The 25439-nt window shown below is 45.4% G+C and overlaps 3 protein-coding genes across 5 annotated transcripts in view; 1 reads left to right on the top strand and 2 right to left on the bottom strand.

Annotated features, from left to right (window-relative positions):
* The window catches only part of TTLL5 (tubulin tyrosine ligase like 5), a 126686-nt gene extending 112219 nt beyond the window's left edge, over positions 1-14467 (bottom strand). For both annotated transcript variants that reach the window (XM_054275833.1, XM_054275834.1), the window contains exons 1-9: positions 14413-14467; positions 13780-13909; positions 10065-10174; positions 8180-8262; positions 7285-7391; positions 6582-6712; positions 5938-6020; positions 3551-3620; positions 3173-3257 (exon numbers count right to left, since the gene is read on the bottom strand). In XM_054275833.1, coding sequence (XP_054131808.1) covers positions 3173-3257; positions 3551-3620; positions 5938-6020; positions 6582-6712; positions 7285-7391; positions 8180-8262; positions 10065-10174; positions 13780-13859 — 749 coding nt within the window. In that variant the 5' untranslated portion in view covers positions 13860-13909; positions 14413-14467. The remainder of the gene's footprint in view (positions 1-3172; positions 3258-3550; positions 3621-5937; positions 6021-6581; positions 6713-7284; positions 7392-8179; positions 8263-10064; positions 10175-13779; positions 13910-14412) is intronic.
* A 275-nt stretch (positions 14468-14742) lies between these two features.
* On the top strand, positions 14743-17271 carry ERG28 (ergosterol biosynthesis 28 homolog). Its single transcript, XM_054275883.1, has 4 exons — positions 14743-14939; positions 15128-15218; positions 16460-16578; positions 16739-17271. The coding sequence occupies exons 1-4, from the start codon at positions 14807-14809 to the stop codon at positions 16816-16818; spliced, it is 423 nt and encodes a 140-aa protein (XP_054131858.1). The 5' UTR covers positions 14743-14806; the 3' UTR covers positions 16819-17271.
* A 1399-nt stretch (positions 17272-18670) lies between these two features.
* Positions 18671-25439, bottom strand: part of FLVCR2 (FLVCR heme transporter 2) — a 33281-nt gene continuing 26512 nt past the window's right edge. The window contains exons 9-12 of one of the 2 annotated variants that reach the window (XM_054276049.1): positions 24965-25020; positions 23308-23407; positions 20333-20351; positions 18671-19219 (exon numbers count right to left, since the gene is read on the bottom strand). In XM_054276049.1, the coding sequence (XP_054132024.1) occupies positions 19186-19219; positions 20333-20351; positions 23308-23407; positions 24965-25020 (209 nt within the window). In that variant the 3' untranslated portion in view covers positions 18671-19185. The remainder of the gene's footprint in view (positions 19220-20332; positions 20352-23307; positions 23408-24964; positions 25021-25439) is intronic. The other variant, XM_054276050.1, reaches the window with a different exon arrangement.

Below are 25439 nucleotides of genomic sequence, written 5' to 3'. Positions count from 1 at the left end.
TCTTAAGTCACCCAGTGCTGCTTTATGTCTTATGCACAGCTTCAGCCTTGTTTCAAGCCGCAAGTAAGAAAAGAAAATCCCTGCCCCACCCTACTCCCTCCAAAGAGATCACTGAATATCTCCAAATTAATCTATTAGCAGCATTCCTGCTAAAGGTCCACCAGGCACAAAACATGCAAGGAGTTTTGACAGAGTTTGAAGAAGGCATGACTAAAAAGTTGTATTGTAACAAAAGATAAAGCCACAGCATGTTCACTGATACCACTCTTAAAAACTCTCCAGAAGTCTCATAGTTGACTCTGCTCACTTGAGGCTCTGTCCCTTTATACAGCTTATTCCACATGAGTGGGGTGGAAATAGCTAGAAAAAGAACCTACTCAACATCAGTGCTTCCTACGTTCTACTCAGTATTCTTTCAGAGGATAAACAGAAAAAAAAACCTAAACAAAAAACCCAAATAAACCAAAACAAAAAGCCACACAAAAAACAAACAAACAAACAAAACCGCTCTAACACAAACATTCTGAGGTCATTATCTGACTGGAAAACTGCATTTAAAAAAATTAATAAAAAAGAGAGAGAGAACTTTGGCATAGGCAAACCAAGTAGCTATTTAGTTCTTCCAGCACAACAGCTGAAGGCTTTGTTACACACATCTGGGTACATACCCTTCCTATCTCCTTTAGATGAAAACTGGAAAGTGAAATAGAAGATACAAAAATGTTGGATCCACAATCTCTTACTTCTCAGCTCTGAAGCCTCAAATTCCACTCTAGATCATGTCATGACAGATCTAGCTGTGCCAGAAGAAACAAGGCCTAAGGAACTATCTAGTCAAACATCACAAATGTTTGGTATACCAAGTCTGTTCCTTGTAAAGATCATTACATCTTATGGGTTCCTCATAACACTCCTTTTCTGGTAGAGGCCACCAAGTTTAACAAAGCAGTCAGGTTCCTCTTGGAATATGCAAAGCATAACACTAGAGAGGAACATGACCTTTCAGACAGACTAAGAAAATGGAAACAAATAATTAAAACACCAAGCTAGATCATCCTTACTACACTTCACAGACTATCTGCCTTCAGAAAGCAAATTCAAAACATGGAAGTCACCAGAGTACACCACAACCACTAGCTGAGGTTCCAAAACCAGATTGCTTTGTTCTGCTGGCATTTTGCACCTTGGATTGCTTCTATACCACCTTCGATTCCAGGCCCAGACATTACCTCCCAGTTCTCTGCTAGAAATTGTTTCTACCCTTAAGCAGCATGGGGTTTTTTTTACTCCTTAAGCAAAGTATTAAAAGCAGCTTCTACTCCCCAAGGTTAAAACATTTCCCTCCCCCTAGAGCTAAATTTTTGTCCCAGCTTTAAACCAAAGCATTACATTACGTGAGGCAATACAGTGGTGTCTCCCAGCACATAACTCCCACTAAAATGAATGGCAAAACAGCTAAATAGGAAGCCATAACTCGGTAACTCCAGGTTCTTTACCTCTCACCAACTGAATCTGCAAATGCAGAGTATGGAGAAAACACGAATCGCTCCAACTGAAGTGCACTGGTGCCATCTGGAGGCCACCCAGAACAGCCCACCTAAAGTTTTACCAGCCTCTGCTCACCTTCAGCCTTGTCCCCCAAGGAGAGCTTGCCAGCACTCGCAGCATGAACACACCAGCTGAACAACCACAGTAGATGGGGAAAGCTTAAGGATAATTAAAGATACTGTCTGCAATAAACGTACAGCTCTCATGTGAAAGCATTCAACTACAAGTGTTTAGCCATAGCTGACACTTCAGCTGAAACTCCTCAGTGGGCTCTTGAAGTTTAATAGCAGAACCAGAGCTACTCCCCATAGCTCTGAAATCGCTCTTGAAACTCCTTTGTTACAAGATCTACAGAACCACCTTTAAGATAGTAATGATGGTGCAAATCCTATTTTTGAAGGCCTGCTACGTACCGCGCATTCTGAGAACATACTGGAATTATACACTATCTTGTTTCCCTCTTCACTTTCCAAAAACATGCAGTTACTAGCAGCTAGCAATTAAGCTGCCAGTTCCCAAGAGAAAAGTCTTGCATGACTGGCATGTTTAAGGCTCCCTTTCCCAAGTGAACACAGTTGTTAAGCTTTCCACTGACAAAGATGAGCTTCCCCTTTCTACCTCCTTTTAGGGAAAAAATGCATTCACATTATCTTCACAGGCAGAGGCACATCACAACACACCTGAAGGGTGTTCATCAATTTAATGGATACTTCTTGTGGGATCATTATTTCTGTATTCTCTGGGATTCACTATGTTCGTGACACAAAGAATTTGGATTCAGTATCTACCCAAGTCAGAGCTATGTCAGGTCTGAACCCTGGAGATATTCTGAATGAAACAAAGGTGCTTGTAAGAAAGATACAGCATTGCTTAAAACTGAAGACAGCTGCATGGTGCTCTTTTCTCAAACATCAGTACAGCTAAAATTCTGATCCACAGAGAATTCAGAGGGGTGATTGCTTCAAATCCAGTTACTACAGACAAATATTTTGCTAAACTTCTGTAACAAAGAAAAACAGGTATTTTTGGCAGAGGAGTATTGATTCTAGCTATCTTTCATGACTTACATGCAAAGGAAAATTGTTATCTTGCAGAGTAAAAACAGTGAACTAGCCTAAAACCATTTAGTAGATATTGCAGAAAATAAAACGCTGACCTAAAATTTAGAAGAGTCATTGAAATGAATGAGTCACTGAGCTTATTCATTAACAGGTCTGCAGCTGCTTTTTTTTTAAGACAAATTTAAGAAAGCTTAGATTCCCTTCCCCTCAGAGAAGAGAGAAGAGGCACTATGGTATCAACAATCCCAAGTTTCAAGAAGAACTGAACCTTGAGAATGAACATGCCAGTGACAATCTGTTTGGCCATTTAACTCTCGAGAGTTGAAAATGTATTTTATTAATTATATATAAAAACAATAAAATCCCTCACTTAAGGTCTTATAATCTATATGAAGAAACCTGATGGGACACAGCACAATGAAGTATCATCTATTTCAACTCTGCAGAATTCCTTAACTGGCACTTTCTTCATTTTACTATTGTTTCAGGAGAAGAGAGGCAAGCCAAGAAATGTCTGAATCACCAAATGCAGGTACACCAAAAGTCAAAGAATTCTCCCATACCTGGCCAATCCTTCCTCGTAGAGATAGACAACAAGGGGATCATAGGATGTAACCAGAACATAGAGACGCACATCGAACTTGAAATCTGAAATAGAGTTGTCAGGAGTCAGTGACTGCAAATATCTTTCAGACATCATAACTAGTTGAGGAATTTCAACAGACTCTGAGAGCAATAGACCATTACCTACTGCTGATATAGGTGCCTGAATCTGTCCCAGTTGTAAAGCTTCCAGGTTTTAATGAATCTTTAGTTACATTTGTCTGATGCTAGACCAAGCTAGACCACTCAATTATTCAACTAAACTCCTCCAAAGCTTGCAGAGATCCTCAGATACCGGGTTAGGGGAAGGGAGAAAAGCAATCCCTAAGCACACTCACCATCTATGAGCAAGGGATTGCTGATGTAACGAGACACCAAGATGTTGTCTTCCACTACAATTTGGTTTGGCTGCAAAAGAACAGAGTATTTAAGAGTGAAAAAACAGCAGATATAAGGAATAAGAAGAAATTAGGTCAAATCCACCATTTTTTCCTGCCTTTCCCTCCTAAAGGAGGTTGGTACAGCCACCCTGTACCAATAACTACATCTGAGGAAGGAAGAAATTAAACCAAAATGAAAAAACATAACTGTCACAGCATACACCACAGTTAAGAGAGTCATCATCCACAGAGTATCACCATACAATATCAGAAGGCTTCAACCTATGCAGAGTAACACCACAACACATCAGAAGGCTCCAGGCATCTGCCCTTCTTGTTCTTTAGCCCAACCTTTTTTACCCCTCATGCTGATGCATTGCACCTGTGTGCCTCTGTTCCCTTTGGTGGTTGGTCAGTGCCCCTGGGCACTCCATGGCTCACTGCTGCCAATGCTGCTCACCTGCTGCTCACAGCTGTGCCCACTGGGGATGAGGCTGAGCCACAGCCCCACTCCCAATTGCCACAAACTCTGTACCTACACAGAACTGTCAGTCACAACATATTTAGATCCTAAAGAGAATGATTACATTGCCAAAAAACCTGCTAATTGATTTTTCCAGTAAAATACTCAGAGTAGCATACAGATTTAACAGCCACACAGCAATGATGTAAAACAGGCAGAGAAAAAAAAACCATCTAAGGAGTAATTGTTACTCTGTTTGCTTCCCAATGGTTTAACCAAACACATGGAGAAGAGGTTTAGAAGACCCAGGATGGAGTATGTAACTACAGATGGTGAAGAAGCCACAAGTGAGGAAAATTACTCAACTTGTGATCTTTATAACTACATCCTGGGCTGGTATCCAACCTTTTTGCCCACCTTATACTGAGTCTCAGTTCACAGCAGGAGCTCCTGTACCCAAAAGAAGCTACACTTGTAGGTAAGAACAGAAAGCTGAAACTATGACAAATACATGTCACAAAGTTATGGGATCTGTTGGAAAATCTTTTACTTTTTGCTTTATGCAAGGCTCTCTTGTAACCAGTTTCTTGCACAACACTTTCTTGCCTTCAGTTTGCAGAAGAGGCAAGAGAATCACAGGATTCTGCCTTTATTCAATTTGGTATCTATTCAGCCACAACACCAGCACAATGAGCAGAAAACCTAAGCATATAAAATGTTTATACAGAACGTGAGAGAACAAGCTCAACTTCCCTCAGAATATCACCCAAAAGCGACACAGTGTTCTATATGGATCAGGGAAATGCAAAGGTTTGTTATTTGTTTGGAGGGGTTATTGTTGTTTAAAAAAACTTTTGTGATGGGATTTTAAAATACACTCTTTTAATGGCATCACACTGAAGGAAAAAGGCCTGTGGGCCAAACTAGCTGCAGTGTTTCTCAAACAGAAATACACAAAGGGATATTGGTCCCAGAAGGGTATTTTCCCCAGGTCATGGCCAACTACCATGTGAGCCTGAGCTCATTCCTCCCTTTCAAGCAAAGAAAAAACTGAGTGTAGCTCTGGAAATACTTACCTCATACACTTGGCAAATTGCTCCCTCATTTTATGGGAAATAATCCAAGTAGAGAACAGATGAGGCAGCATGACCCCTTCAGTGCAGGGAAGGCTAAAGGGGTTTGAATGAGTGAAAACAAAATGACTCAACAGCCATTTTGCTGTTGAGCATATTTATTGGAATCCCCTCATGTGTTTGGCTCCAGTTCAGATGTATTTGTTATCTATGACAACCTAACTCTCTGCAAAGCTCACAAACAGCAAAAGGCAATACAACCTGAACATTGATTTCAAAGGACTATCCCCATTACACCTCAGGAAGGACACACTGGCTTTTAGATAACATAGCTTTAAGATTGATACACTTGCTACTCTATCAAGGTTCATTTAAACTGGTCTTTTTCATGGGCCAGTGTGAGACAAGGGGTCTGTTTGAGAACTATTCAGGTCACACAGGGAAACAACTAAAGAGAGTTCTGAAAATCTCCACAAGGTCAGCCTACTGTCAGCCACAAAGAGAGCATGAAGCAGCACAGCTTCCCAAACTGTCTCAGGGAGTACAAACTTGCTCCTAATAAGCTAAGACTTGCAGGTAGATTGCAAAATGAGCACAGCATACAAAGAGAAAGACTGCTTTTGGTTACACAGCACAGGCCCAGGCAGGCCTTCCAAGCTGCTCAGGGCTGTTGAATTGCTCACCAATATATGGCTGAAATTGAGAGTAAGGCCAGTGTCCAGTTAGATGCCTCCATGCCTCTTGCCTGGAAGCCAACATAGTTCTGAAGGCACTGTTACTGAAGAGCAGCCCTTTCTGTGAACACTTACATTATTTATCAGGTAGACACCCCGACCTCTGGAAGAAGCCACAGGCTTCACTATCCACGGGCCTCTGTCCTTAGAATAGGTATCTGGTTAAAAGAAAACAGCACAAGTCTGCAACATTTGCCATTCTGCTTATTAACAGGGGAGCAAGAATCAAGAATGCTGCCTATGGTAAACACTTTAGAGAACTCCACAGGGAGATCAAAGTCTGCTTTTCGAATATGCTATTTCACCCCTGTGGAATCATGGCAATTATTACAGCCCCTCCCTGAAGCCCCCCATGGTGCTCTGATAGATTCATTCTTCTGCCCTACGCCTCCTTTTGGCACTTCTCACTTCAGTACCCCCAGGCACTAGGCAGTGATATTGTGAAGCTGATCATCGACAACACTGTGCACCTAACTCCTCCATTTTGGAATGTTAAACCCCACATCAGCTTTTGCAAACTTACATAGGCATGGAGTAAACAGAACAGCAGAAATGACAAAGAAATCACATGGACCTTTTCTACTGTCTTCCCAGCTTCCTCTAATTTTGTTACCTTAACCACTGGCATGATCAAAAGGCTAAGATATTAAAAATAATTCTCCTCCCTCCACATCCCATTATTTTATTTTACATTGGGGCATCATCATCCATTCACTTACTGCAGAACTCCTGGTACTCTGTTGGGAGGATAAAGGTCTGAGGTAAGATATGGAATGCCTTGAACCCATGGGTGAGCTGCATTCGGCAGACATTCTTGTACAGTCTGTCCTTCCGTGTCAGTTCATACGACCTGCAGTCCCAAAACAAGAGACTGTATCTATTTATTCCCCAACATTACAGCAACCCTTTGTCCTAGTTACTGAAGTATCTGTAGCTTTGTTAGATGTCTAAGCCCTAATCTGTCAGATGTGTAAACCCTAACTGACTCTCAAGCCTTATTGCCTCTACCTTATGGCTGTATTAATATCCTTTGTGGCACTTCTTGCAATTCCCAAGACAGACTGAAGCACAACAACCTGTTATAATGGTGGTTATAAACTAACTGGTTATAACAGTGGTATATAAACTAGCAGGGGACATAGGACCATCCCTCTAACTAAAAACCGAAGCCACAAATAATTTATCATCAAATAAAAAAATAAAATTAAAAATCCAATATTTGGGCTACAAACAACATTTTAATTGATATACTATTCTCTGAAAACCCCCAAGACCATTAAGAATGAGACAGCAGTGGCACTGGCCCAATCTGTTGGGATTTTACAGTACCACACATGCTCTATTTTTTGGGGGGGTATCTATGTTCAGATTTTTGCAAATCACCACAATGATGTTCAACAAAACATGGTATCAAGGCCTTACCTAGGGAAATGGTTGACTTTCTGGACATCTGTAAGGGAACGCAGCAAGCAAGGCTTCAAGTGTGATCCTGTCCACATGAGATTATAATCATTGCTATTAGGGTGAACCTAAAAAGCAGCATAAAAAAACACCACAAACAAAAACATTGAACTAATGAAAAGCAATGCCACCTTGTCCCTAGATCTACAAGGCCAAAGCAAGTCTAGTCTAAGACAGTCTCCTCTACTATCTCCAATATAGGGGCAACTCCAGCCAAACTGGTACCCTAAGGTATTCCCAGGCTGGGAAATAACCATGTCAGATTTTTTAAAAAAAGTTGAGAGACTGTTTTTTTCATAGATGGTTTGTTTAAACACAGTTTGTAAAGCAGCTTTAATCTCTTCAGGAAACTTGTCAGATCAATTCCTTGAGTTGCTGTTATTCTGAAAAAAAAAATTAAAAAATCAACCCTACACATCTCTCAAATTGTCATTAGCTGCATACAGGACACTCTTTATAGTAAGACAGGCACTAGAAGAGAAGTTTGAAATACTACATCAATACTTCTGAAAGCTTGTAAAGGCTGAGAAATTAAATCCTTCAGATTTTCCCAAGGGTGTGATGCTTTAGAAGCATCACATGACCAAACTTCAGCATTTCTTTTCTCCTGTTTTTGAAGGCTTAAGACTAATGGGTTCTCCTTTGAGGGAGCAAAATGACCTATTTTCAGTCTGACTAGCAGAGTACATTAAAAGACAAAACAAAAAACCTCAAGGGAGGCCCCTTCCACAGCAGCTTCCTGGTTCTAACCCTGCAGAACAAAAAAAGAAACAAAAAACCACACAGAAAAAATCCAAAAACATTACCATCACCTCCCAGCCCAACACAAAATCAGACAGAAGTTTGTTGCACTCACCTCGTGGAATCCATGGGCAGTCAGAATGCTCCGAACCAGCCGGCTGTCTGTCCGCACAATCTTATAGGACATGTGGAAGCGCTCTGTGAGGAGGCAAAGAGACACAGGGTTAGAGTCTGCACCTGGGAGAATAAACCAAAGTCATTCTACCAAAGAAAAGGACTCAGACAGTACAGCTGCACTTAATTCACAGAGAGTAGCAGCACATAACAGGCAAAGGGAGATAGGAAATGCCAACATCAGCATCACTGAACTGACATCAATCCTTAGCTATAATATAGTAGCATCACAGAACCCCATCATATAAAATAAAGCACAGGACAGCCTAAAAAATACCCAGACTTTTCAAAATGTTCCATTATATAGACTGCTTTATAACACTTCAAACATTATTTCAGATTTCCTCTCTAGTCAATATTGGTATTTCTATCTAAAAGTAATTATGTCTAATGCCCCTCATTGATATGGCTTGCTTATGTGATCACTTCTTAGATCATGAAAACCCAAAATAAAGCACTGAATTTTTGTTTACATCTCATTCAGCTGTACCAATCTTCCAACAAATAACTGCAAATACAATACAGTAAGAAATTAAGTAAAAAGTACGAGGAAATAAACACTCACTATGGAAGTAGAAGGTCATAAAAACAAAGGCAATAAGCAGCCCCAAAGGTATAAGATAAACCAAAAGCAAGTAGGAAGACTAAAGGTCAGTGGTAATATAAAAGGATGTGGCAATCCAAAAAAGGAGTTCAAAGACAGCAGAGAAAGAAATTGCAACACTAGAATACAGAACTGCCTAGAAAAGGCAGTTTACAAATGTATTCAAACTGAGAATAAAAGGGTGAAGATTAAATTAAACTTACGGAAATATGTTCTATCAACAAAAGTAAATCAAAAAAGCAAGAAGTATGATAATCAGGAACAAGACAAAGCTGGAGGAAATTTAACATGTTGCACTATTCAGCAGTAAACTTGTTAAACCATGTGAGAAAAAGCAGAAGAGACACCACGCTGCAGTAAAAATGTAAGTTACAATTACCATCAGCTTCTGGCATCATCCAAGTATGTTTGTAACTCACATGAAAAGGATCAGGAGTTTCCACATGTAAAACACCTTCTCCACCCCTTACCCCAATGAGCCAGAAGCATTTTTGCTTGGATAGGATATTAGAAACGAAAGCACCAATTACCTAAGAAAGGAAAAGCAAGAGAAGAAAGAAGTGTCAGCACCTTCACAAAAGGGAGCCGAGTACATTTTAGCTTTTCTCCAACTCAGCACATCCAGAACAAGCTCCCAGCTGTACACACCCACAAGTATTAACTTTTCAAATCCAAAGTGACTGTTTATAACAACCCAGCCTCTTCAGAGGCTCTCCCTTACTTGACACTAGACAGATTTGGTCTCCCAACTCAAGTGCTGCCAGGAACCATTTGTTTATGGCCTTCTAGGGGTTGTGAGGCTGTAGACTCAGATTTGTTATTACAGCTTATTATTGTTCAACTGTGAGGTTGGCTGCTTTATTTCCCAGCGAAATGCTCTCAAAACTCACAGCAATGATTGATTTTAAGGTCTTAGCTATGGTGAATTTGCATTCTGGTTTTAAGTTCTAGCATGCCCTCCGAGTTCAATTTGCAAGCAGACAGTTCCATCTCAAAACACATCAGGACCCAGTGGAGGGACAGACACTATCACTGTCCAAAGACATTATAAGCATTCACCAACAGATTAAGCACTTCTGAATGTCTCAGTGGTCAGAGACTAGAAAGGATTCCAATTTCCCACTATGTCCTCTTCCCACCACAAAGTGAAGGGACCATCAGGTAAGAGACCTTTACCTCATGCCTTCAAGCCTTTTAAAAGCTGGCACGTAGTAGCACCCACCTCCAATTAGACGGAGGTAGCTGTCCTTGGCCAGAATGGCTTCAGCATGAAACACCAAGACAGGGACCCGCCTGCAGCCACCACCTGTCCACTTGATACATGGATGACCTCTGCAATGACAAGACAGTCAGTATAAACAACTGCTGAGCCTCATACATGCAGCAGTTAGTTACAACAATGACACAGCAATTCTCCATACTTACCCACCTAGCCTCTGGACGGGACACAAGCAAACATGCTGGGGAAAACAGTGGAAGATTGGTGAGGAGAACTGTAACCATGCCTGAGTGACTTACAGCTTGGGTGTAGAATAATACAGGTGACATACTAACTGTTGTCTTTGTGTGTTTCACAAGCAGAACCTCTGAAGTCAGATAGCACGGCACTGCAACAGACTTCAAGGTACTCTATCAAACATGTTCAAGACTCCTGCCCTACAGTGGGCAGGGTCAAAGCACAGTGGTAAAATACACCTGCAAGAATCCCTGAAAAATAAGCAGCAGCTTCAGTGATTCTCTAGCAAGGACCAAGCTCCACAGTGACTGCCTCTGCTTGCTGCTTTGGGGATCCCTCAGTGAGCCAGGTAATGAAAAGCAATTTACTCTTTGCATTTCAGATGCAGTCTTGTGGCTGTCCCTAAGCCCTGCCTGTGCTGACTCAGCACACACACATGCTAGGCATCTGTGGTGGTTCCAGGCTGCACCCTGGCTAGGTGCCAGGCACCCACCAAAGCTGCTCCATCATTCCCTTCCACAGCTAGACAGGTCAGAAAAAAATTTACCAAAAGACTCATGAGTCACAGGCAGGGAGGGATCACTCACCAATTACAGTCACAGGAAAAACAGACTCAACTTGTGGAAAGTAACTGAACTTATTACCAATCAAAATCAGAGCAGGATAATAAGAAGTAGACCAAATCTTAAAAAGCATCTTCCCCCCACCCCTCCCTCCTTCTCAAGCTTAACTTTATTCCTGAATCTCTACCTCCTTCCCCTCAGCAGTGCAGGGAAATGTGGAATGGTGTTACAGCCAGTTCATCACATGTTGTTTCTGCCACTGCTTCTTCCTCAGGGAGAACCCATTCCCTGCTCCAGTATGGGTCCCTCCCACAGCAGACAGTCCCTCACAAACTTCTCCAGTGTGAATCCTGTCCACAGGCTACAGTTCTTCATGAACTGCTCCAGCATGAGTTCCCCCACAGGGCTACAAGTCCTGTCAGCAAATCTGCTCCAGGGTAGGCTCCTCTCTCCATGGGTCTGGAGGTCCCTCCCAGGAGCCTGTTCCAGTGCAGGCTTTCCATGAGATCCCAACCTTCTTTTGAGCATGCCCCTGCTCCAGTGTGGGGCTCCGCCACGAGCTGTAGGTAGATTTCTGCACCCCCACAGATATTCATGGACTGCAGGGGCACAACCACCTCACCACGGCCTTCACCACAGACTGCAGGGAATCCCATCTCTGGCCCCTGGAGCACCTCCTTGGCCTCTGACCTTAGTGGCTGCAGAGCTCCTCCTGTCACATATTCTCAGTCCTCTTTTCTCTGGACCAGTGGCAGGTCCATATTGGAGCACAGGCACTGTCAGACACGGAGGAAGCTTCTAGCAACTTCTCACAAAACCCACCACCAGAGCCCTTCCATTACCAAAACCTGGCCACACAAAGGCAAGACAGCACCCTTGGTACTCAGCTATAAAGGGAATTTCCCAGATCACTCTTTTAGAATTGGTCTTGCCAGTCTGAGTTCTGTTTAATCTTGTTTAGTTCTGTATTTATTTTAGTGGGTACAATTTAGGAGAGGCCTCATGAGCTTTCACAGCTACAGTTCTCCAAATTTATAGCCTGAAAACAAGATCTATAATTCATCATAAACCACAATTGCTGGTATCCACACAACCAGACCTTGCAATGCAGATTCCAGCCTCCAATTTTAGAACTGCAGATAAGTGCAGTCAGCCTGGCTGTAATATTGGAGTCTGAAGTACACAAAAAAAGCAATAAGGCAGAGTTTGAGAGATTAGAACAGACCTGGCTTAACACAATGGATATAGCTGTGTATTCTTCCCTTTTAATTCCTGTCAGATACAGTGGAATGCAAGACCAGAATTCAAGAACAATGCCCCCCAGTGCACCACTTAAGCTACAGGCTCTGTGATGCAGTGATCAATTCTGTATCAAAGAACAAGAGTACACTGGAAAATATCATCTCCTCAGAGGAATTAAGGACATAGAAAAAAAAACCATCAAGACCTGTTATATCAAATCCTAGGATCACACAAAGAAAAACTGTCAATCTCCCTAGGCAAATAAAACTCAGGCTGTTTATAAACACTGCATAGGAAAATTAAAAACATTAAAAAGTTAACTTTTTTTAAAACATGAGAAAACAGAGACTGAGGGGCTGGAGAGACATGTCTACACTAACAAGAAGAAATACAAAGACTGACAGTGATATACAAAAGCATTTGTCTATAGAATATGAAAGATCATTGTCTGCCAAAGGTTTGGAGAAGCTACACAAGACAAAACACCTCCAACACTCAGAACAAAGGAACAGAGATAGAAGGGCAACTTTCCGATGCTAGGACAAGGGTTCTTAAGAATAGCCTTGGTCTTCTTAACGAAGCCACTACCATTATATCACTCAGACAAATTAACTTCACAGCACTCCTACCTGCTTCTGCTACCTCTACAATTTTTATTTTTTTTTAAATCTACAACTGGGGTGTAATTAGCTATTCAGATTGGGAAGGACCCAAGAAGCTTCCAGAATTTACACTACAGACCAGAGCCTTATGTAAGTGGAAAATGAGCTGAGACAACAAGACAGGAGTTTATACTAAGCCTGTCCTGAGGATTTGCAGCAAGGCTCAATCCTCCAGGTGACAGTCATTCATTCATAGCATGACCCCTGGTCACTTGATGCAGACACACTGTTACAGCTACATTCCAGGTGAAGCTAGTTCTGGACCTTTCCAGCCACGAGGATCTGGCAAACCCAAGCCAACCACTTGCTATGAAGCAACAATTCTCTAAATGTCTTGAGTCACTGTAGTCAGCAGCTGAGCACTCAGTCACATTGTGCATCCAAAAAAACCCTAACAGGACACAGTGAAGTAGGTCCAGGAGAAACTAAAGTGATTCTGCTATAGGAAAGAATAAGGGAGCAATTCCTTCACAAGCAAAGCTAAAAAGTTACTAAGCAAAGATGGAGCAAACATTATGACTTGTTACTAAGAAGAAATAAGAAGAAGTAAGAAATATGAAGTCTAGGAGATGAGTTATCACAAGACAGGGTATAAAGCATTGTATATCAATCTACTGTACAGCAGATTTCTAATCTCTGTAGCAGTAAAAACTAAAAAAAAAAGCAAAACAAAAACCACACAAACCTCTGCCCCCATAAAACCACACATGCCAAAAAAAAAAAAAAGGACAGATATCTTCAAAAACATTCCCCTTTTAGGAACATGACAGAAAGAAATCCATGAAAATATCGACTTCAGAGCAGTCGAAGAAAAGCTGCACATCCAACCCTGATGAATGTGGGGGTCTTTTAGGCTGCAGATGTAGATAGCCTCCCCATAGGTTTAAGGCCCAAACAGATCATCTTCTACTTCATAGGTAGGAAGGAAAGGAATGCATCTGTCTTTTCAAATTACTACAGATCCACCAGAAAGCACAGAGACATAGACACAGTTCAGAGGTTTTTCCTACTTACTCCAGCGCATCTATAGGATCTTCTTCCTCTTCTGAGGATGAGCCAGTTTCCTCCAGATCTTTAGCCATCCCAACTGGCATTTCCTTTGGGAGTTTTCATACAGCCCAGTCCTAGTTGCAAGAGCAGTTACCTGCAATAAGGATTAAAAGCAGGAATGAACAGCTGAGCAGGACAGGGAGAGCTATCAGGTACCACCTCCTGCCAGCACGGATTTCTCACAATACTATCAACCAGTCTGTTATACATCTGCGATTTGTTAAACATCACCTCCGAGCCACGCGAGTGCAGAAAGCAGCATCACCTTGCAGCAGCTCATTCCGCACCTGCCCGTGAGAACCACCCGGGCACTTACCGGTAACGCGCGTCCCCGCCCTGCCCTGCCTCGCCTCGGGCCGCAGACCCACGCCAGGCCGGCCCAGCCCAACGGGAACCGCCCGCCCAGCCCGGCCCGCCGCCCGGGGACAGCCGGACACCGTAACGCCTCCACCGGCGCAGGAGCGGCCCTCGGCCCGGAGGGGCGGCTGCGGCCCGGCCTACCCCGCGCCTGGCTAAGGACGGCGATCTCCGGCGGCCCCATAGGAAGCAAGAGCGGCGATGAGCCCCGAAGGCAGCGGGTCCCCGTGCGAGCCGTACCTGCCCCCGCACGCTGGGCCACGCCGGGCCGGGCGCACAAGGCAGCCCCGGCCCCTCCCGCCGCTTCCCCGTTACTACAACAACCGACGGGCGGCGGCCCCGCCCGGCGCGCAGCCGCCCCCGCCGCCTCACTGCGCAGGCGCGCTCGACCCCGCCCCCTGCCGGCGCTCCCACCTACTCCCTCGAGGTGGGCGGGGACGGGGCGGGCGCGCCTCCCGCGGGACGAAGGATCCGATTGGCGGGAGGCGGTGTTACGTGCCGTGGCGCGCGCATGGAGCGGCGCGCAGCGGCCAATCGGAGCGCTGGGCGGTGGCGCGGGCGGGAGGGAGGGCCGTCGGTAGCGGGCGGGGACTCGGCCCGGGCCCGGCGGGCGCGCTTGGAGCCGGCCGGGAGGATGAGCCGGTTCCTGAACGTGCTGCGCAGCTGGCTGGTGATGGTGTCGGTCATCGCCGCCGGGAACACCCTGCAGAGCTTCCGCGATCACGGCTTCCTCTCGGAGAAGCTGTACACCGCCAGCCCCGGCCTCGGTAAGGGCCGCGCCGGCCGCCCTGGCGCCTGGAGGCCGCCCTCCAGCCGGGGCCTTGGACTGTCCTCGGGGTCCCTCCTCTGGGGCCCGGGAGCTGCCCGCTGCCCCGGCGTGCGCCTCCACGGCGGGACGGGGGGTAGTAGGCAGGGCCGTGCGTGGTGTCCATGTGCTCCCTCCTTCTTTACGCAGTGAATGGGCTCCAGGCTCGGACCTTCGGCGTCTGGACCCTCCTGTCATCCGTGATCCGCTGTCTCTGCGCAATCGACATCCGTAACAGGACGTATGTAAAGCAGCACCTGAGAAATCCATTGGTTTGCTTGCTAGACACAGCCTGAGCTTAGGGAGCGGCACAGAGGAGGGGGGGAATCAAAAGCTGTTCCTGAACTTTCGATAGCGTTGACAGCATTCTCGTGAAGAAGCTCAAATAGCAGTGTGGGATTTGTGCGGTAGCTGCTGCCCCCTTCTTCCTCTGTAGGGGGACAGGCTGCGCCGTTGAGTTCTGTCCTTAGCTCAGTCAGAAACAGGCAGATCTGAGAACCTCTTCCTTCTCTTACTGTCGCCAATTTCTGAGCTCCAGCTTGGAAAGCATTTTCTGAATGCCATTGCTGCTCTGTTAATTAAGCAATTGCTAATGCTGTGGTGTGACTGATGCTCAATACTTTTACTATGACAGCTCAGCTAAAGACTGGGACAGTTTCAGGTGCCCCATTGCAGTGGTCTGAACCAGTTGCTTTCTTTCCTACACTTACCTGGGGCTGACAGCAAGGCCCGAGGGGCAGCCTGATGCTGAGTGGGAGACACACCATTTCTCCCTGTGCTAACAGAAGAGAGGGGTTTCTGAGAGGGATTTCTAAGCAAGATGACTTGAGGTCTGTGCTAGACAAAGCCTTTATTGGAGGTTACTAAAATGCTTTTGGCAGTGCTTCCCTCAGCCCTGCAGCAGAAGTCACTGTTCACCTGGGAGTACGTGCTTGGATTACCCAGGTTTATCCGAGGTAGGGAGGTGCAGGGACTAAACGATGTTTTTAGGGTGTGGTGGCAATACCAATTATCAAGAATCAGTTGTTTCTTTGAGGAATTTTATCTTGCATCTCTTGAACCTGCTCCCTTTTCACTAGCCGTGGCCCATAGAGGGTAGCAGAGCACAGGTGGGAAGACACTGGGTGATGCAGCCTGAAGTCAGCCAAGTCCTGCCACCCTAGTTCTCTGCTCATCCTGTTCGCACCTTCTTTATGTGTGTGCACATACTTCTCATTTCACTGGTGCCCTACTCGTGCTCTTCACCTTCCTTCAGGCCAGATAATGCCTGTGAATTTCAATGCACTATTGAACATGCTGCCCCATTCTCCTCTCAGCTGTTGCCCAGGGAGATTTTGCACCTCACTAGGCAAGGGACAAAGTCCTCTCTGTGCTGCCAGTGAGATCAGATATGGCAGCATGCAGGTTTGCCTTTTTCCCCACTCAGCCATATTCATGCCCATAGTATGGTACGATAACCTGCTTTTTTCTGCTCTTCAACAGCCTCTATCACATCACACTCTTTACCTTCTTCTTGGCCCTTGCTCACTTCCTTTCTGAGGTCTTCGTATACCACACTGCAGCCCTGACAATTGGAGTCATGGCACCCCTCATGGTAGCAAGTAAGTAGAGCTCTGTATCCTCCCCCTGCATACTCTCCTTGGAGCTATGACGGCCCAGAAAAACTGCCCATGCAGCTATGGGCTGAGGGGAGGGCAGGAGGGCATGCCTCATCTCTTGTCCAGCATTTTCTACACAATCCATCCTCTATCCCTGTCACAGGTTTCTCTATTTTGGGGATGTTGATTGGACTGCAGTACCTGGAGGTAGAAGCACTATCACAAAACAAGAAGAAAAACTGAAGTTGAGGGCTTTTAGTGGGTCAGTGTCATCTTCTGCCTTCACTGCCAGACTTCCACGAAAGCTCAGCTGAACTTCTCCAGGACACCAGTCCCACTGGTGGGTCAATGTTGGACTCTGTCAATCACTGTCATTACCAAGTTGTTTTTGTCTTGTCCTGGCAACATTTCAACTGACTGATGTCAAAGACCAAGTCCCAGAGGAGTTTGTGTCAAAGCTTATGGGAGGCAGTTGGTGACTGAGTCCCTGGGTAGCAGGCAAAGCCTCTGGCATGCCCAGAGCACTAAGTCAGGACTTCTCTCCTAGTGTGCCTGTGGGGACAAGGTGCAGAACTATCCAGGATGTGCTGAACACTTTGGACCAGAAAGAGAGAATGGGTGCTGGCCCAGGCATTGCTGTGTAACTTGCATGTGTGTGTTCCCCAGGGGCCATTTCTAATAAATGACAAAAAACTGCAGTGGGCTTTGTTTGTCTTTCTGTACACAGCAGTGGGTAGAAGAACAGAGCGAACAGCACCTTCCACTGTATGCTGCAGAATATATAATCTCTCTTTACAACAAACCTACCTTTCATTGAGTCCTTGCCACAGAGTTCCAGGTCTGTGTAGCAAGTTATAACTACAGAAGATGGAGAAAACAGGAAAAGGTTCCTTAGAACTAGAGAAAATAATGCCCAAAACTGTGGGCAGCATACAGAATCCAGAAAAAAAAACCAGCAGGAACTCCTGGCTGGGAAGACAATTCACATGCAGAAGAAGGAGGAAACAAAAGAAAAGAACATAGCAGTAGCACTGGGCAGAAAGATGATTCTTCTGTTCTGCAGAACATTTAATGAGCCACATATAGACTGTTTCCAATGATTTAATATGAATACATCAGGTTTCATTGCACACTTCAGATGGTTATATTTTACATTAAAATTTCCATTGAAAATCATTCTAAACCCTCATTCTCAATCCCAAACTAGCAAAGATAGGACTTCAATCATAGAATATGCTGAATTGGTAGGAATTTGTCAGGATCACAGTCCAACTCCTGGGCCTACACAGGACCCCTAAGAATCACACCATGTCCCTGAGAGTGTTGTCTAAGCACTTACTGAACTCAGGCTGTATCAAAATGTAGTGTATCAAAAAATGTTAAAATTTCACCAAAAAAAGTTTTGTCAAAAATAGTTTGTCAGAGAGGAATATTTTTAACCATTCCACCTCAGTACAGCTTTTGTCCCCTGCCTCAAATAATACATAAGTAACAGCATGATTTAAGGCATATTAGGACACTTGATGTGTCCAGCAGGGGTGGGATGCTGGAAAAGATGGAGAAGTGATAAAAGGATCTACAGTTGTGTTTAGAAGATAAACAGCATACAGATGGGCAGTGTCTATAAGACACAAATGCTGGTAAGTAGGCACCTTCTCCTCTATTATGAAGTGAGAAGCTTCCACACTGCAGCAAAGCCGGATTCCATCATACCCCTGTCTGTGGCTGCGAAGAACAACAGAGCCTTGGCTGGTTTCTTCAATATAACACTTCACAAAAGTTTGTATGTAATATTGAAACATGCAAAAAGCACCTTATTGTTAAGGATGAAGACATGGTCCTCAGCTCAGGGAAATAGTGATTTGACTCACTTTTGTTGCTAATGTAGTGATGAGCTAGATTTAGGCTGCAGAACTGGTCCTTGCCTCAAGCTAGAAGGAGGCATATTGGTAGCTCTTAATTACTCCTAATATGTAAGAACATCAGGGCAACCTCAGTGAATTCTGAGTAGAAGTTTATCCAGACTAAAGTGCTTTATCTGGGAAAGCCAAATAATAACAGAAGAGCTGGCAGCAGCTGGTGCACTGCTTTGTACTTGCTGGTAATGTACTGAGGCCTCTACTACTACCTGTGCAACACAGAGCACCATGGGAACCAGGGCAGAGCAACCCCTTTTCCCTAGAGCCAGCTCTTCCAGGACTGCTCACAGAGTTAAGTGTGATCCAGCTTCTGCCTTCCACCTCACAGCCACATGCAAGGTGCCACCATCATGCTCAAGGTTAGCCTGGTACTGTGGCTTTTCTCTCAGCACAAATGCTTTTTCCAAGCATACATGGTGGGACTGGGAAGACACAGCAGATTTTCCCAACTTGTCCTCCCAAACATCAAAACAGCATGATGCAAGGCTAAAAGTGATGAAAGCAACCCCCCTCTTGTTTTGCTCTTTCACACTTTCCCCAAGCAGTTCACAGGGCTCCTGTCCTGAGGCTGCTCCCCTCCCATGGCATGCATGTGACAGGAGGATGGTGCAGGTAGAAAAGATGGGAGTGAGGGGGGCTGTATCTCCCAGCTTTGCCACCCCTTCATTTCACAGCCGTGATTCCTCAAGGACTATGGGATTAGTGTAGGCTTCTGGCAACACTTTCTGCAAGTCAGAGAAAAACAGTATGGTTAGGATCCTGGCTGGCCAGAGCCTGGGTAGTTCATAGCTCCCTACTACTGCAGAAATCCCCAAAGAAGAATCACCATCCTCAGAGAGTGCTGCTGGTTCCCTCTTCCTTCTCTTGCCACTTTGACTGCCCAGGCAAGGGGCAGTGGGGCAGCAGGGCAGTGCAACATCCAACTGTTTAAGCTACTTGCTGTAGTCCTCAGAGCACTACTGTGGTCTGCTAATTCACTGTGCGGCTGATACCACCGGAGGGATCAGACCCACAGCCAGCTCACCAACAACATTTCACTGTGACACAAGCTCAGCTTCAAGCATGAAGCTGCAGGGCCAGTTCCCTGGGCAGTGGAAAGTGCACTCCATGCCATGAGGCAGCACAGTGTCTGTGCAAACACCAGAGAGAATTTGCTTTCTTTACATCCTCAGGAGGCTCAGCACAACCACTAGCTCCCCTGTGTTCTTACTCCAGCCTGTTAGAGGCCTCTTCAACTCCCAGACACATTGCTTTTCTTGCTCTTCTTCCAAGTCTTTTCATCCCCACCCCCACTGCCCATTGAAGTGCTGGCCCCCTCTGTCCTGCTTCTTCCCTTTCCCCAGCTTGGATTTATGGCTGAGATAATTCCACAGAGCAGTGCCTTCTTCAAAGTTCACTACTCGTATCTTAAAGAGATGTAAGAAATAAGAGGCAAACATACAAAAGATTTTTTTTCTCCATAAATCCTGTAGAAGAACTAACCTAATTTCTTGGAACCTTAAGATGGAGCGAGCTTTTCCCAGAGGAAAATCAAGGAAAAAGGAGACTGCTGCCCAATTACCACCCCATCCTCTGTTTCATGAAACGGCCAAACTGTTGTAATTCCAGTTCAGCTTTCCTGGGTGGAGTTTGACAAACTCAGCTTCTGAGTCTTTCTGGGGTGTGTTAGGATTAAACTTGAGACTTTTTTTTCCCCTAGTGGATTTTGGAAAGCATACTTCTCAAGTTCTAATTCTGCTTACAGTGAGACACAGCCCAGCTGTCACCAATTCAGAAGACAGCACACAGACTTGTAAGGGTTAATGTGGAGTCTCCTGCAGCCTGGGCTCTGAGTTTACTCACTGGCAAGACTGATATCTGAGGCAGAAATCAGAGGTGCACAGGAAAGAGGTTCACATCCCCAGTGCAGTTCAAGAGAAATCCAGGCAGCATGGAAGGAAGAGAAAGGAAACAGCCTCATTTTGAGTAGGCTCTTACACAATCTGTAGGTGAAAAGGTTTTACAGAAGTCAGCAGCAATATCCCAAAGCAGAGAGTGAGATAAGGAAAGCATCAAAGACATGTCTGAAAGCAAAAGCCAGGAAGTGCAAAGAGGGAACTTCAAGAAGCAGGAAGGGTAGGGGGGATGCATGAAGTGGTGCAAGAGGTAAGAATAAGGGGAAATCCGCACTTAGACTTCAGAAACTCCACCAGAATGCACCATGGAAGCACTCAAGCAACTCAGACCAGGTTTCCCAAGCACCTCTGGGGTTTCAGCACCAGTCATCTGCTGTGGAGCTATAGGAGCAGAGATTTAGATCAGACAGTCTGCAGGGCTTCACCACCTTTGGAAAGGAAAGCTGCTCTCACAGCTGTGAGTCACAGTACTGGAAAAGGGCATACAGATGGCCTACCTATGGCTTTGGGACAGGAGAAGGCTGCTTGCCACACAGAAATGGAGTAGGGAAGTAGAGAATGGGTACACATTATTTGTGCCTACTACACAAAACTCCAGCATTTTTTTATCGGCAGTATTTCACTAGAAGCTAAGCATGGTACAGCTTCCAACAGAATCCAGTAAGCTACTGAGGGTGGACACTTGTCCTAAACAAACCATGGAAGATCAGCAAAGATACGTTTTCTTAATGCAAAGGAACAGTACAAAAAGGTTTGCATGGATGCTGCAAATCACAAGCAAATGAGCACAAGCAGTACACAGCATATTCATGAGTATAATGTGCATGCTCAATCAACTGACACTACTATGAAATCTTAAGGCACAACTCTGGAATGGCTTCAGATGCATTTACAACAAAGGCAGCACACAAACAGCCTCATTGTCATGTGAAACAGGCATTTGATCCAAGTATCCAGAGATACAGAAAGCTAACCCAGCTGGAGCTCTGGGAACTGAGGCAGAGACAAAAGTGGGGAGGATTGTTGGGACCACATTACAGCTTAATTAATAGAGGACAAGGTGTACACAAGGCCATTAGGTTCATTTAATCTACTAACTGCAACACTTGTTTAATTATAACCACAGCAGATGAGGGCACCAATAGAGGAAAAACTGCTACACAGCCAATGGTACATGCTTCAATGGAAAGTGAGATCTGCACAGCTCCACAGCTCTGCACGCTCTGGAGGCTCACAACTGACTCCGAGTCTTCTCCTTGCAACAGCCACAGAATTGTTTAAGCTGAAGAAGACTCTTAAGATCACCAAGTCCAACCATTTGCCCAGCACTGCCAAGTCCACCACTAAACCATGTCCCTAAAAACTGCATCTACGTGTCTTATAAATACCTTCAGGGATGGTGACTCTAACATTTCCCTAAGCAGCCTGTTCCAATGCTTGACAACATTTTCAGTGAAGAAATTTTCTCAATACTCAATGTAAATCTCCCATGGTGTAACTTGAGGTTGTTTCCTCTTGTCCTGTCGCTGGTTACTTGAGAGAGGAGACTGATCCCCAGCTCACTATGACCTCCCTTCAGGTTGTTGGAGAGAGTAAAAAAGGTCTCCCTTGAGCCTCCTTTTCTCCAGGCTAAACAATCCCAGCTCCTTCAGGTGGTCCTCACAGGACTTGTGCTCCAGATCCTTCACCAGCTCCACTGCCCTTCTCTGGATATGCCCCAGCACCTCAATGTCCTTCTTGTAGTGAGGGGCCCAAAACTGGACACAGGACTTGAGGTGCAGCCTCACCAAGTACAGGTGGACAAACCCTTCCCTAGTCCTGCTGGCCACACTATTTCTGACATAAGCCAGGGTGCCAGGGTGCCACTGGCCCTCTTGGCTACCTGGGCACACACTGGCTCGTGTTCAGTGGCTGCTGACAAGCACCCCCAGATCTTTTTCCAATGGGCAATTTTTCAGCTGCTCTTCTCCAAGCCTGTAGCACTGCTTGAGGCTGTTGGGACCCAGCTGCAGGATCCAGCACTCACCTTGTTGAACCTCATAAATTATCTCAAGCCATGGATCCAGCCTATTCAGGTCCCTCTGCAGAGTCTTCCAACCCTCCAGCAATACTCCTGCCCAACTTGGTGTTTGGTCTGCAAACTGACTGAGGGTGGACTTGATCCCCTCATACAGGTCATCAAGAAAGGCATTAAACAGGACTGTCCCCAATACTGAGCCTTGGGGCACAGCACTGGTGACCTGATGCCAGCTGGATATAACTCCATTTACCAACACTCTCCCTGCCCATGGGACCCTTCCTCACACTTCCATCAAAGTATAGCAGCTTCATGGTCCCTGCAGAACATGCCCTAATCTTAGCAGGGTTAAGGCTGATTTTCCCAATTGACTCATTCTGCTTTGCCTGTTAGTCCTGTTGGCTGTGGCACTGTATGATACACACAGTCTATCACACCTTGAAAAGCAAAGGGTAGCATGGATAACTTAGTGGACCAGCCTGTGGCACAGAGGACAGTGAGTAGTAAAGCATACCACCCCAAAACCAATTCTTTAAAGGGTTCCTGGTATCACCTCCAGCCAAGAATCTGGACTGTAAAAATGACAGAGAAGTGACTCCAAATGTCTGCACCTCCTCTCCCTAACAAATGACTGACAGCTCAGTTCTTAATCTGCTCCAGCACCAGGCTTTGCTTTGCTGCACCTAGCTGAATCCCTACATCTCTGTCTGACATGAGTCTAGGGGGATCTCCACTCTGTTCTTGGAGGCTGTCTTGTCTTTCCTCTCAGCTGAGTACCTGAGAAGACCAGAAGGATTCTTGATACTCTACAGCCATTGCAGTCACCCCAGAAATGCCATTGGCTTCATGCCTGTGACACCCTGGGAGTATTCAGAGAAGTAGATTGGTGCAATTCTCCTACCTTGGTGTGTATAAGCTAGTGAGCAGGAGTGGCAATTGATGGGGTTAGATTTACAAGCTACAGTCCCATAATCCATGATCTGATTGCTGCCTTGGAGTCTCTGTAATGACAGTCACAAGTCAGAAAATATGGAGGCAAGTAGGAAAAGAAATTAAAGCAGAGCAAAATAAGGAAGGGAAGCAGACAATGGAAGAAACCAGTCAAATCACCCAAGCATGTGTAAGGCAGCTGTGCCACACAGAAAAGCCCCAGTACCTGACTTTGCCAGAGCTCTCCACAAAGGCAGCACACAGCGCCCAAGCCCAGCTGGCTGATCCCCTGGCCGAGGCTTCCATCTTAATGCAGAATACCAGATTCAGCCTACCATCAGTCAGTTGAGCACCTGCAGTTGGTTGTTAAGTTTGAGAATACTCAGGTGAGCTCAGCCATGTGGAGGACACATTTGGGGGTGTTGGTGGGGTGTGCAACATGACTTCTGAGCACGTCTCCTCAGGGGGAAGGAGCTGCCAGTGAAATTTTTGACTGACTGAGACCTGTTATCTCACACACATCCCTCAGGTTCTTACTACTGTCAGTTCTGGAGACTTTGAGGATTACAAAATTGATGTTGCACCACCTTTGCTCTGGTTTCAACGCTCTTCCCCAGGCAGCAGCAAGCTCTTGCAACAGTACTCAGACTGAAAACAATTTATACTAAAAAGGGCTTAGGCAAAAATGTACAGTTCATCTGATGAGAGAAATGTCTGACAAAAGCTAAGGATCTACTACTAGAAGGCATCACCTTCACTGCCAAACGACCTCAGGCCCTTTCCTGGGCCTTCCACATCCATGTTATGAATTCAGCTCACAGTGCCACCAGCATTGGAGAAGGGCAGCACTGTCTTCTGAGTAGAGCTGACTCAAGGCAGCAGAGAACTGAGATTTCCACACTTTGCTAGTCATGGTTGCTGATGGTCACCTGAACATTGAATGATATCTCACCTAACATCCTAGAAGAGGAGCCCAGAGTAATACAGAAAATAGCCTCAAGGAACCAGTCCCCTCCCTTTCCCTGCATCTTCTGACAGTATCCACTGCAATTAGTTCACCCACGTGCAAACAACTGCATTTATTGCACAGTACATTACACCCCAAGCTCTGGTGTGCAAGTATGAACTAGCAGCCTTGTCAGCAGCACTATGCCAAGTGTGAGCAGCCAGGTTGCTCAAGCCCTCACTTAGGCTTTGGCACCTTAGCTTCTTCCAGTCACATACACTGAACCCCACTTGGCAGCTAAGGGCAAGGAGTAAGAGGAATAACCTAACAGCCTAGGGGCCTAGAATAATAGTTACTCAGCCCTACAAAAGAGCAAAGCACTGAAGGCCTCAACACATTGTCAAGGGAGAGAAACAATCACAGCACTGCCCTACATCTGGCCCTAGCTGGTATGAAGATGTGTGAAACCCTGCAGAACCCCAGAGCCTACAGATTCTGCATGACATTAACACTGAGCAAATAGAGGCCCCAGCAGCTGGCAGAGCTGGGATTACATCCAGTTTGAAAATGCCAACAAAGAGCTTCCCCACAAGCCACCCCTTTTCCTAGAAAGGGGAAAGGTTGGGTGCTGTCCTGAGCTAATAGCAGGGGCACAGCAGGAATTGAAGGGAGGTTTACTCACTGTCTGTTCATTTTCCAAATTGGCCTGCTGTCTTCGGAGATCAGCCTTAATGAATGCTGGAACAGAGGGAGGAAGAGAGATGTGAAGGCAGTCAAGTCACCATGCAGGGCCCAAGTCAATTTCCCCAGGCCTCAAAGGAGCAGCAGAAGCCCCAGAAGAGACAGAAACATATTACAATGAGCAAGAGAAATCACTCTCCTGGACAAGGCTGAGAACACATCTGAAACAGGCAGGATAGAGATTCTTTATTGCAGCTTTAGAAGATGCAACTTTGAGACCCCAGCCAGAGCCAGGGAAAAAAGCCTTGGCTCTTCTTTGTAAGCAGAGCAGATGCTTAAAGAGGAACAGCACTGCTATGGGACTGCTGTGTGGGTTCTGCCCTTTCCTGCAGGCACTGTGAAGCACAGACAGATGACTCTTCAATGAATTAAGTTGAAAAGAGGGTACATTATTACAGCACTGGACACGTGCAGAA

The sequence above is a fragment of the Melozone crissalis genome, unplaced genomic scaffold (assembly GCF_028551555.1).
Source record: "Melozone crissalis strain CALT ecotype California unplaced genomic scaffold, PUWL_Pcris_2 ptg000018l_1, whole genome shotgun sequence".
Taxonomy (NCBI): domain Eukaryota; kingdom Metazoa; phylum Chordata; class Aves; order Passeriformes; family Passerellidae; genus Melozone; species Melozone crissalis.
Note: the sequence above shows the minus strand (reverse complement) of the source record. Positions and strands in the feature narration are given on the sequence as shown.

Bases quoted from the DNA above. Each gene is read 5' to 3' on its own strand.
- ERG28 (XM_054275883.1), top strand. From the start codon at position 14,807: ATGAGCCGGTTCCTGAACGTGCTGCGCAGCTGGCTGGTGATGGTGTCG. The intron at 14,940-15,127 runs GTAAGGGCCGCG...TTCTTTACGCAG, and splicing joins CACCGCCAGCCCCGGCCTCG to TGAATGGGCTCCAGGCTCGG. The intron at 15,219-16,459 runs GTATGTAAAGCA...GCTCTTCAACAG, and splicing joins ATCGACATCCGTAACAGGAC to CCTCTATCACATCACACTCT.